The sequence below is a fragment of the Nerophis ophidion genome, linkage group LG22, assembly GCF_033978795.1.
Source record: "Nerophis ophidion isolate RoL-2023_Sa linkage group LG22, RoL_Noph_v1.0, whole genome shotgun sequence".
Classification (NCBI taxonomy): domain Eukaryota; kingdom Metazoa; phylum Chordata; class Actinopteri; order Syngnathiformes; family Syngnathidae; genus Nerophis; species Nerophis ophidion.
This window is the reverse complement of record NC_084632.1, coordinates 44,072,891-44,085,971: the sequence shown is the minus strand read 5'-3', so window position 1 is coordinate 44,085,971 and position 13,081 is coordinate 44,072,891. Positions and strand designations below refer to the sequence as shown.

Below are 13,081 nucleotides of genomic sequence, written 5' to 3'. Positions count from 1 at the left end.
AAGGCGATACAAAAAGGTGTGGTAGATGCAGCGTGTGGACGTTTGAAGGCGATATAAAAAGGTGTGGTAAATGCAGCGTGTGGACATTTGAAGGCGATACAAAAAGGTGTGGTAGATGCAGCGTGTGGACGTTTGAAGGCGATATAAAAAGGTGTGGTAGATGCAGCGTGTGGACATTTGAAGGCATGCAAAAAGGTGTGGTAGATGCAGCGTGTGGACGTTTGAAGGCGATATAAAAAGGTGTGGTAGATGCAGTGTGTGGACGTTTGAAGACATATAAAAAGGTGTGGTAGATGCAGCGTGTGGACATTTGAAGGCGATACAAAAAGGTGTGGTAGATGTAGCGTGTGGACGTTTGAAGGCGATATAAAAAGGTGTGGTAGATGCAGCGTGTGGACATTTGAAGGCACACAAAAAGGTGTGGTAGATGCAGCGTGTGGACATTTGAAGGCACACAAGAAGGTGTGGTAGATGCAGCGTGTGGACATTTGAAGGCACATAAAAAGGTGTGGTAGATGCAGCGTGTGGACATTTGAAGGCACATAAAAAGGTGTGGTAGATGCAGCGTGTGGACATTTGAAGGCACATAAAAAGGTGTGGTAGATGCAGCGTGTGGACGTTTGAAGGCGATATAAAAAGGTGTGGTAGATGCAGCATGTGGACATTTGAAGGCATGCAAAAAGGTGTGGTAGATGTAGCGTGTGGACGTTTGAAGGCAATACAAAAAGGTGTGGTAGATGCAGCATGTGGACATTTGAAGGCACATAAAAAGGTGTGGTAGATGTAGCGTGTGGACATTTGAAGGCACATAAAAAGGTGTGGTAGATGTAGCGTGTGGACATTTGAAGGCACACAAAAAGGTGTGGTAGATGCAGCGTGTGGACATTTGAAGGCACATAAAAAGGTGTGGAGTGCTGACTCACAACAAGCATGAAGGTGAGTTGACACGCTGATGCAACTCGCACCTTCATGCCCCGCCTGGCTTGAAGATGATTGGCTGTCATGACCTCACCTCCAGGCTGTCACCACATGATTGACAAGGATGTCGGAGGCGGGACAAAGCAACAATGCGCTCATTAAGCCAGTGGAGTGTCTCCCGCCTGAGGCAAGATGGCCGCTGATGGAGAGAAGAAGATTCACTCCCTTCCTTTCCTCATCAGTCTCCTCAGATGACTACTTGAGGGGCTGGGAAGGAGGGGAGGAGGGAGGAGGGAGGAGGGAGGAGGGAGGAGGACACGTCTCCTCTGGGACTAAGTCGAGGTGGGCTGAGGGGATAAGAGCTCCACCAATTAGGCTGGAGGCCTCAGAAAATTGGAGAGAAAGCTTGGCTTCTTCCATCAAATTTGCCATCAAGTGAGAAGTGGGACTGCAGTGAAGGTGCACAGCAGGAAATACAACAGAGAATGTAAATATACTTCTTCTTTGTCTTTTTAGTCACCACATGAATCTCAATCAGCCGCTCACTTCATTTATGCAGCTTTTTTTTAAGCCACGCCCACTCATTTTTAGGGGGAAAATATATGTTTCCATATATTAGTCACATAAGTCGCAGATATAAACACGGTGGAACTAGTTGTTTACACAAAAAGTTTATTTGCATACCTTAATTGTTTCCAAATGAAACAATGTAGTATCTGTTAGTCTACAAAATAACATGTATTTCCATTTAGTGTAAGATTACCATATTTTCCAGACTACAAAGCGCCCCGATATATTGGCCGCACCCACTAAATATGACAAGAAATCTTTCCACCATATATTAGCATATAAGTGGCAGATATATACGTTGTGAGAAGAGTTATTTAGACAGAAATATTCTGTAAATGTTCATTTACATACCTTAAAATTGTTTCCAAATGAAACAATGTAGTATCTGTTAGTCTAAAAAATAACATGTTTTCCCAATTTGGTGGAAGATTAGCGTATTTTCCAGACTACAAAGCGCCCCAATATATTGGCCACACCCACTACATTTGACAAGAAATATTTCCACCATATATTCGCATATAAGTCGGAGATATATACGTTGTGAAAAGTTATTTAAACATATATATTCTTTAAATGTTTATTTACATACCTTAATTGTTTCCAAATGAAACAATGTAATATCTGTTAGTCTACAAAATAACATGTTTTTCCATTTGGCGGAAGATTACCGTATTTTCCAGACTACAAAGCGGCCCGATATGTTGGCCGCACCCACTAAATATGACAAGAAATATTTTCTCCATATATTAGCCACACCAGACTACAAGTGGCAGATATATACGTTGTGAGAAGAGTTATTTAGACAGAAATATTCTGTAAATGTTCATTTACATACCTTAAAATTGTTTCCAAATGAAACAATGTAGTATCTGTTAGTCTAAAAAATAACATGTTTTCCCAATTTGGTGGAAGATTACCGTATTTTCCAGACTACAAAGCGCCCCGATATATTGGCCGCACCCACTAAATATGACAAGAAATATTTCCACCATATATTAGCATATACGTCGGAGATATATACGTTGTGAAAAGAGTTATTTAGACATGGATATTCTTTAAATGTTTATTTACATACCTTAATTGTTTCCAAATGAAACAATGTAATATCTGTTAGTCTAAAAAATAATATGTTTTCCCAATTTGGTGGAAGATTACCATACTTTCCAGACTGCAAAGCGGCCCGATATGTTGGCCACACCCACTAAATATGACAAGAAACATTTTCTCCATGTATTAGCCACACCAGACTACAAGTGGCAGATATATACGTTGTGAGAAGAGTTATTTAGACAGAAATATTCTGTAAATGTACATTTACATACCTTAAAATTGTTTCCAAATAAAACAATGTAGCAACTGTTAGTCTAAAAAATAACATGTTTTCCCAATTTGGTGGAAGATTACAATATTTTCCAGACTACAAAGCGCCCCGATATATTGGCCGCACCCACTAAATATGACAAGAAATATTTCCACCATATATTAGCATATAAGTGGCAGATATATATGTTGTGAGAAGAGTTATTTAGACAGAAATATTCTGTAAATGTTCATTTACATACCTTAAAATTGTTTCCAAATGAAACAATGTAGTATCTGTTAGTCTAAAAAATAATATGTTTTCCCAATTTGGTGGAAGATTACCGTATTTTCCAGACTACAAAGCGCCCCAATATATTGGCCACACCCACTACATTTGACAAGAAATATTTCCACCATATATTAGCATATAAGTCAGAGATATATACGTTGTGAAAAGAGTTATTTAGACATGGATATTCTTTAAATGTTTATTTACATGCCTTAATTGTTTCCAAATGAAACAATGTAATATCTGTTAGTCTACAAAATAACATGTTTTTCCATTTGGTGGAAGATTACCGTATTTCCCAGACTACAAAGCGCCCCGATATATTGGCCACACCCACTACATTTGACAAGAAACATTTTCTCCATATATTAGCCACACCAGACTACAAGTGGCAGATATATACGTTGTGAGAAGAGTTATTTAGACAGAAATATTCTGTAAATGTACATTTACATACCTTAAAATTGTTTCCAAATAAAACAATTTAGCAACTGTTAGTCTAAAAAATAACATGTTTTCCCAATTTGGTGGAAGATTACAATATTTTCCAGACTACAAAGCGCCCCGATATATTGGCCGCACCCACTAAATATGACAAGAAATATTTCCAACATACATTAGCATATAAGTGGCAGATATATATGTTGTGAGAAGAGTTATTTAGACAGAAATATTCTGTAAATGTTCATTTACATACCTTAAAATTGTTTCCAAATGAAACAATGTAGTATCTGTTAGTCTAAAAAATAACATGTTTTCCCAATTTGGTGGAAGATTAGCGTATTTTCCAGACTACAAAGCGCCCCAATATATTGGCAGCACCCACTACATTTGACAAGAAACATTTCCACCATATATTCGCATATAAGTCGGAGATATATACGTTGTGAAAAGTTATTTAAACATATATATTCTTTAAATGTTTATTTACATACCTTAATTGTTTCCAAATGAAACAATGTAATATCTGTTAGTCTACAAAATAACATGTTTTTCCATTTGGCGGAAGATTACCGTATTTTCCAGACTACAAAGCGGCCCGATATGTTGGCCACACCCACTAAATATGACAAGAAATATTTTCTCCATGTATTAGCCACACCAGACTACAAGTGGCAGATATATACGTTGTGAGAAGAGTTATTTAGACATAGATATTCTTTAAATGTTTATTTACATACCTTAAAATTGTTTCCAAATGAAACATTGTAGTATCTGTTAGTCTAAAAAATAACATGTTTTTCCATTTGGTGGAAGATTACCGTATTTTCCAGACTACAAAGCGCCCCGAAATATTGGCCACACCCACTACATATGACAAAAAAAATGTTCCCCATATATTAGCCACACCGGACTATAAGTGTCAGATGTATACGTTGTAAAAAGAGACTGAAATATTATGTACTATATTACTTACATACCTACATTATATTATTATTATTAGTATGATTATCAGTATAATTATAATGTTCAAATACATTATTATAATAAAGGGGTAGGATTAAATAAACTTTGCTTTTTCCTACTCCTTTTCGAACTTGTTGTAAAGAGAAATATACAATTAATAAATAATGTATCACATTGTGTGTGTTTACATGTTCAAAATAAATGTAATCATAATAACAATAACAATAATAATAACTAAATACATCATAGTCATAATAATAATGATAATAATAATATAATAATAATAATAATAATGATAACAAAATACATAGTCATAATAATATTACTACTACTACTACTAATAATGATAATAAAAATAGTGACATTATTACAATTAACATTAGTATTAATATTATGATGAAGATGAAAATACAAGTAATAATGTTGGAAGCTCTAGTTTCCACGGACACAGTGATTGAGGTGCACTTAGTCATGTGACCCTCCCACTTGAAATGCAGCCCTACGTAAGAGGCGGGGTCAAATATGCACGCCTTGTCCCCTCATCAACAGCTATTGACTGCAGGTGGAATATCTCTGCAGCGTCACCTGAGCTCTCACCTCCGGGTGTTGCTGTTTGAGAGAGCGCCACGCTGATTGCTCGCCATTTCTCATTAAGGCCACCGCAGAATTGTCCTTCCTTTCATTAGAGGAGATCACGGCGGCAAAAACCGGGGCAAAGGAGACACTTTTCACCGATGTGAGGAAGTAAGAATGAAAAGGCCAGGAGGGGGAGGAAGATGGCAGAAAGATGGACAGGGGGAGGAAGGAGGGAGGGGGGGGGGGGCGTCACTTAAAGATCATCCCTCGCAAGATCCGAGACGAGCGTGAACGAAGCAGAAATATCTGCTGGGGTCACATTATTGTGGAGGCAAGACATTAAATCCCCTGCTCATAATTCATCGCTGGCCCGCAGATGTCAGTTTCTTGGCCTGCAGGATAATAACAATAATAGAAAACAACTACGGCGAAAATGGGCAAAATTGGGCAAAAAAAAACGGGGTCATGTATCGTGGGATTTTGAGCTAGGGTCTCCTTCCATGGGTGGGAGCTTTGAATGGTTGACCAAATACTTATTTTCCACAAGAATAATTTGAAAGAAATTGTTTGGGATTCCTGCGGAGTGAATGCCTGGATTGTTTTTCACATTCTGTCTCTCGCAGTTGAGGTGTGCCAATGAGGAGGCTGGAGGACCTCTGTCCTCGTTTTGAGTGGGAGGACTTGCACCATCGCTGGCTGACTAAATACTTTTTTGCCCCACTGTAATATTTTTTAACACTGAAACCAACTAAATGCGTGCATTTTTAAGTAAGACCAACATTTCTAGAGTATAATAAGTCTCTGGAATGCCCTCCCGGTAACAGTTCGAGATGCTACCTCAGTAGAAGCATTTAAGTCTCATCTTAAAACTACTCTAGCCTTTAAATAGACCTCCTTTTTAGACCAGTTGATCTGCCGCTTCTTTTCTTTCTCCTATGTCCCCCCCTCCCTTGTGGAGGGGGTCCGGTCCGATGACCATGGATGAAGTACTGACTGTCCAGAGTCGAGACCCAGGATGGACCGCTCGCCTGTATCGGTTGGGGACATCTCTACGCTGCTGATCCGCTTGAGATGGTTTCCTGTGGACGGGACTCTCGCTGCTGTCTTGGAGCCACTATGGATTGAACTTTCACAGTATCATGTTAGACCCGCTCGACATCCATTGCTTTCGGTCCCCTAGAGGGGGGGGGTTGCGTACATTTTTAAGTAAGACCAACATTTCTAGAGTATAATAAGTCTCTGGAATGCCCTCCCGGTCACAGTTCGAGATGCTACCTCAGTAGAAGAATTTAAGTCTCATCTTAAAACTCATCTGTATACTCTAGCCTTTAAATAGACCTCCTTTTTAGACCAGTTGATTTGCCGCTTCTTTTCTTTCTCCTATGTCCCCCCCTCCCTTGTGGAGGGGGTCCGGTCCGATGACCATGGATGAAGTACTGACTGTCCAGAGTCGAGACCCAGGATGGACCGCTCGTCGGGACCCAGGATGGACCGCTCGCCTGTATCGGTTGGGGACATCTCTACGCTGCTGATCCGCTTGAGATGGTTTCCTGTGGACGGGACTCTCGCTGCTGTGTTGGAGCCACTATGGATTGAACTTTCACAGTATCATGTTAGACCCGCTCCACATCCATTGCTTTCGGTCCCCTAGAGGGGGGGGGTTGCGTACATTTTTAAGTAAGACCAACATTTCTAGAGTATAATAAGTCTCTGGAATGCCCTCCCGGTCACAGTTCGAGATGCTACCTCAGTAGAAGCATTTAAGTCTCATCTTAAAACTCATCTGTATACTCTAGCCTTTAAATAGACCTCCTTTTTAGACCAGTTGATCTGCCGCTTCTTTTCTTTCTCCTATGTCCCCCCCTCCCTTGTGGAGGGGGTCCGGTCCGATGACCATGGATGAAGTACTGACTGTCCAGAGTCGAGACCCAGGATGGACCGCTCGTCGGGACCCAGGATGGACCGCTCGCCTGTATCGGTTGGGGACATCTCTACGCTGCTGATCCGCTTGAGATGGTTTCCTGTGGACGGGACTCTCGCTGCTGTCTTGGACCCACTATGGATTGAACTTTCACAGTATCATGTTAGACCCGCTCCACATCCATTGCTTTCGGTCCCCTAGAGGGGGGGGGTTGCCCACATCTGAGGTCCTCTCCAAGGTTTCTCATAGTCAGCATTGTCACTGGCGTCCCACTGGATGTGAATTCTCCCTGCCCACTGGGTGTGAGTTTTCCTTGCCCTTTTGTGGGTTCTTCCGAGGATGTTGTAGTCGTAATGATTTGTGCAGTCCTTTGAGACGTTTGTGATTTGGGGCTATATAAATAAACATTGATTGATTGATTGATTGATTATTCTTTTTAATAACATTGTTATTCTAAAAGTTAACCAATAATAAATATAATACTCCTTACCATAATTGCGACATCTTGAACAGGTGCGATAGAAAACGGACGCTTGGATTAAAATGCATGAGAATGTTTTATAATTTGAACGTTATTTTTAAGACTGTGATTAATTTACCAGTCGTGTTCAGCAATGTCAGCTCAGATTTATCTGAGAGGCAGATGCAGTCATCAAAAGCGCCACATCTGACTCTAGAGCCATAGGTTCCCTACCCCTGCGCTAGCTAATTGCTTTGTAGATATCGGAAACAGCGGGAGGCAGCATGAAGGTAAAAAGGTGTCTAGTGCTTAAACAAGAAAAAAACAATAGGTGAGTGCCCCTAAGAAAATGCAATGAAACTTAGGGAAGGCTATGTAGAACAAAAATAAAACTGAACTGGCTACAAAGTAAACAAAAACAGAATGCTGGACGACAGCAAAGACTTACTGCTGAGCAAAGACGGCGTCTACAATGTGCATCTGAACATGACGTGACAATCAACAATGTCCCCACAAGGAAGGATAAAAACAACTGAAATATCCTTGATTGCTAAAACATAATAAATGTGGGAAATATCACTCAAAGGAAGACATGAAGTTGCTAGAGGAAAATACCAGAAAAAGGGAAAAAGCCACCAAAATAGGGGCTCAAGAGAAGAACTAAAACACTACAGAGAGTCAGGGCCTACGACGACTCTTACTAACTCCACCCCTCTTTGGTATGTACACTGTTAGAGACTTGTGATTGGGTCTAGTCCTAGTCCACCCATTCTACGAGACAAAGTTAAATATGATTTGTTTTCGTTTCTGTCAACATTTCAGTCCCGTTTTTATTCCTCGACCATACAGGGGCGGTATAGCTCGGTTGGTAGAGCGGCCGTGCCAGCAACCTGAGGGTTCCAGGTTCGATCCCCGCTTCCGCCATCCTAGTCACTGCTTTTGTGTCCTTGGGCAAGACACTTTACCCACCTGCTCCCAGTGCCACCCACACGGCTTTAAATGTCACTTAGATATCGGGTTTCACTATGTAAAGGCTTTGAGTCACTAGAGAAAAGCGCTATATAAATATAATTCACTTCAAAATATTCGAACGAAATGAGAAAAAGCTAACAGTTTCAAACTAATAATGAATAATAATACACTTTGTCACAAAGCTGATGCAAACTTGGGTCTTTAAATAAATCTCTTTTAAGCATTTGTAAACAACAATAATAACAAAAAGTTATTTGGCCCTTGGTGGGAAAAGTTTACACACCCTTGACCTAACATATTAGAAGCTCTCCAAATGACATAGAATAAAAAACTAAGTTTGTGTAGTAAGTTCATAAAAAAATAAAAATAACTAACTAATGAATGATGTAATTACAAAAAGGACAGCGACAATAATAAACCTAGTAGTATGGAGGTGTATTAGTGGCCAAAACATGGCTAACTTACACATCTGTGAAGGCACCATTAATGCTGAAAGGTACATACAGCTTTTGGAGCAACATATGTTGTTATCATGGACGCCCCTGCTTATTTCAGCAAGACAATGCCAAGCCAGGTGTTACAACAGCGTGGCTTCGTAGTAAAAGAGTGTGTGTACTAGACTGGCCTGCCTGTAGTCCAGACCTGTCTCCCATTGAAAATGTTGAAGGCTAAAAAATGAGTCAGGATTCTGTTGAACAACTTAAGCTGTACATCAAGCAAGAATGGGAAAGAATTCCACTTCAAAAATGTGTCTCCTCAGTTCCCAAACCTGCACTGAGTGTTGTTCAAAGGAAAGGCCATGTAACACACTGGTAAAAATGCCCCCGTGACAACTTTTTTGTAACGTGTTGCTGCCATTAAATTCCAAGTTCATGATAACAAAGTTTGTCAGTGTGAACAGAAATGAAATATCTTGTCTTTTCAATCTATTCAATTGAATATAAGTTGAAAAAGGATTTGCAAAACATTGTATTCTCTTTTTATTTAGCATTTACACAACGCAAAGGTGCAGATGCAGACCCACAAGAAGAAAGGTGAAGATGCAGACCCACAAGAAGAAAGGTGCAGATGCAGACCCACAAGAAGAAAGACAAAGGTGCAGATGCAGACCCACAAGAAGAAAGACAAAGGTGCAGATGCAGACCCACAAGAAGAAAGACAAAGGTGCAGACCCACAAGAAGAAAGGTGCAGATGCAGACCCACAAGAAGAAAGGTGCAGATGCAGACCCACAAGAAGAAAGACAAAGGTGAAGATGCAGACCCACAAGAAGAAAGGTGAAGATGCAGACCCACAAGAAGAAAGACAAAGGTGAAGATGCAGACCCACAAGAGGAAAGGTGCAGATGCAGACCCACAAGAAGAAAGGTGAAGATGCAGACCCACAAGAAGAAAGACAAAGGTGAAGATGCAGACCCACAAGAGGAAAGGTGAAGATGCAGACCCACAAGAAGAAAGACAAAGGTGAAGATGCAGACCCACAAGAAGAAAGGTGCAGATGCAGACCCACAAGAAGAAAGACAAAGGTGAAGATACAGACCCACAAGAAGAAAGGTGCAGATGCAGACCCACAAGAAGAAAGGTGCAGATGCAGACCCACAAGAAGAAAGACAAAGGTGAATATGCAGACCCACAAGAAGAAAGACAAAGGTGAAGATGCAGACCCACAAGAAGAAAGACAAAGGTGAAGATGCAGACCCACAAGAAGAAAGGTGAAGATGCAGACCCACAAGAAGAAAGACAAAGGTGCAGATGCAGACCCACAAGAAGAAAGGTGCAGATGCAGACCCACAAAAAGAAAGGTGAAGATGCAGACCCACAAGAAGAAAGGTGCAGATGCAGACCCACAAGAAGAAAGGTGCAGATGCAGACCCACAAGAAGAAAGACAAAGGTGCAGATGCAGACCCACAAGAAGAAAGGTGCAGATGCAGACCCACAAGAAGAAAGGTGAAGATGCAGACCCACAAGAAGAAAGACAAAGGTGCAGATGCAGACCCACAAGAAGAAAGACAAAGGTGCAGATGCAGACCCACAAGAAGAAAGACAAAGGTGCAGATGCAGACCCACAAGAAGAAAGGTGAAGATGCAGACCCACAAGAAGAAAGACAAAGGTGCAGATGCAGACCCACAAGAAGAAAGGTGAAGATGCAGACCCACAATAAGAAAGACAAAGGTGCAGATGCAGACCCACAAGAAGAAAGGTGCAGATGCAGACCCACAAGAAGAAAGACAAAGGTGAAGATGCAGACCCACAAGAAGAAAGACAAAGGTGCAGATGCAGACCCACAAGAAGAAAGGTGAAGATGCAGACCCACAAGAAGAAAGACAAAGGTGAAGATGCAGACCCACAAAAAGAAAGGTGAAGATGCAGACCCACAAGAAGAAAGACAAAGGTGAAGATGCAGACCCACAAGAAGAAAGGTGAAGATGCAGACCCACAAGAAGAAAGGTGCAGATGCAGACCCACAAGAAGAAAGGTGAAGATGCAGACCCACAAGAAGAAAGACAAAGGTGCAGATGCAGACCCACAAGAAGAAAGACAAAGGTGCAGATGCAGACCCACAAGAAGAAAGGTGCAGATGCAGACCCACAAGAAGAAAGACAAAGGTGCAGATGCAGACCCACAAGAAGAAAGGTGAAGATGCAGACCCACAAGAAGAAAGACAAAGGTGAAGATGCAGACCCACAAGAAGAAAGACAAAGGTGAAGATGCAGACCCACAAGAAGAAAGGTGAAGATGCAGACCCACAAGAAGAAAGACAAAGGTGCAGACCCACAAGAAGAAAGGTAGAGGTTGCACACTAAGGCGTGCTGCTGAAAATTACACAACCAGACAGAATTGATCCAGCTTCAGTGTGTGTGTTGTGGACACACCCCCTGACACTTTGACCCCGCCCACCCGGCAGAGGCTGAGAGTGGGAGGAGCACTTACGGATGAGAGGCACACTGGCGTTGGCGGTCCCCAGTTTGTTGGTGGCGATACAGGTGTAGTTCCCGTAACGATCCTCCGTCATGTTGCTCACCGTCAGGACGGACCTGGAACTCAGGCTCTTGATGTCCATGCCCTGACCCTTCAGGATCCTGAACACACACAAACACAGGCCCTTGGTCTTTGTCGGCACACACACACACACACACACACACACACACACACACACACACACACACACACATAGTGCTCCCAGGTAACAGACACATAAATAAATAAATACTAAATAATGAATATGTTGGTTGAAGAGTTTATTGAAGTGCTACTCGGAGTAAAGTACTACTCAGCGTGACAAATATTATTATTGTCCCTGACACCTTCTTCTTCACCCTTGGCATGCAAGTGTGTGTGTGTGTGTGTGTGTGTGTGTGTGTGTGTGTGTACCATGAAATACGTTAATAGATTTTCTAGCAGAAATATTGTGTCATGTTGAAGTGTTGACATGATTGATGGCAGGTAGAGTTAGACTTGACAATTAATGTTATCCGATGATGTCATTATCTGATTTGCATAATTTCCTTTGATGGTCAATCAGCTTTTTTTGGTATGTTTCACAACAAATTGAATTTCATATTTCAAATATATATTCACAAACGTTACATGCAATGTTTGACTTGGTTTTTATTTTGTGCAGCACTCGACGTTTGTGCGATCAATTTACACACGTTCATGTTATAGTAACGAATTAGACACTTTCATGTTACAGTAACAATTTAGACATTATCATGTTATAGTAACAATTTAGACACGTTCATGTTATAGTAACGAATTAGACACTTTCATGTTACAGTAACAATTTAGACATTACCATGTTATAGTGACAATTTAGACACTTTCATGTTATAGTAACAATTTAGAAACGTTTGTGTTACAGTAACAATTTAGACACGTTCATGTTATAGTAACAATTTAGACACTTTCATGTTACAGTAACAATTTAGACACTTTCATGTTATAGTAACAATTTAGACACTTTCATGTAATAGTAACAATTTAGACACTTTCATGTTACAGTAACAATTTAGACACTTTCATGTTATAGTAACAATTTGTACACTTTAGTGTTGTAGTAACAGTTTGGACATGATCATGTTATACAAACAACGTTCATTATATATATATACATATATATATATACATATATATATGTATATACATATATATATATACTGTATATATATATATATATTTATATATATATATATATATATATATATATCTACTGTACACCTAACTGTACACCCTATTTTACCACTTTATTGTACACCTTACTGTACCATTTTACTGTACAACTTACTGTACACCAGACCGTACCCTTTTACTTTACATCCTACTGTACACCCTACTCTACAACTTACAGGACACCTTAATATACACTTTTTGTACACCCTACTGTACACCATATGGTAGCCCTCCTGTACACCTTACTGTACAACCTACTGTACACCTTACTGTATACCCTTCTGTACACATTACTGTAAACCCTACTGTACACTCTACTGTACCCATTTACTTTACACCCTACTGTACACCTTACTGTACATCCTATTGTACTCCTTTACTTTACACTCTACTGAACACCCTACTTTACACCTACTGTACATCCTACTGTATACCCTACTGTACTTCTTTACTTTACATAAAGAATAGAATAGAATAGAATAGAGTTTTATTGTCA

General features: G+C 40.4%; 1 protein-coding gene and 1 long non-coding RNA gene across 8 annotated transcripts in view; one reads left to right on the top strand and one right to left on the bottom strand.

Moving 5' to 3' along the window:
* Positions 1-13,081, bottom strand: part of negr1 (neuronal growth regulator 1) — a 275,110-nt gene that overhangs the window by 96,984 nt on the left and 165,045 nt on the right. For 6 of the 7 annotated variants that reach the window (XR_009803757.1, XM_061884008.1, XM_061884005.1 and 3 more), the window contains exon 6: positions 11,347-11,495. Coding sequence is in view for 6 of the 7 variants with exons in the window: in XM_061884008.1 (XP_061739992.1) it covers positions 11,347-11,495 (149 nt within the window). In the remaining variant the exon portion in view is untranslated. Of the gene's footprint in view, positions 1-11,040; positions 11,496-13,081 lie in introns of those variants that run through there. The other variant, XM_061884003.1, reaches the window with a different exon arrangement.
* LOC133540917 (uncharacterized) lies at positions 10,984-11,637 on the top strand. The gene is made up of 2 exons (XR_009803759.1): positions 10,984-11,049; positions 11,202-11,637. It is a non-coding gene; the product is annotated as an uncharacterized LOC133540917 (long non-coding RNA).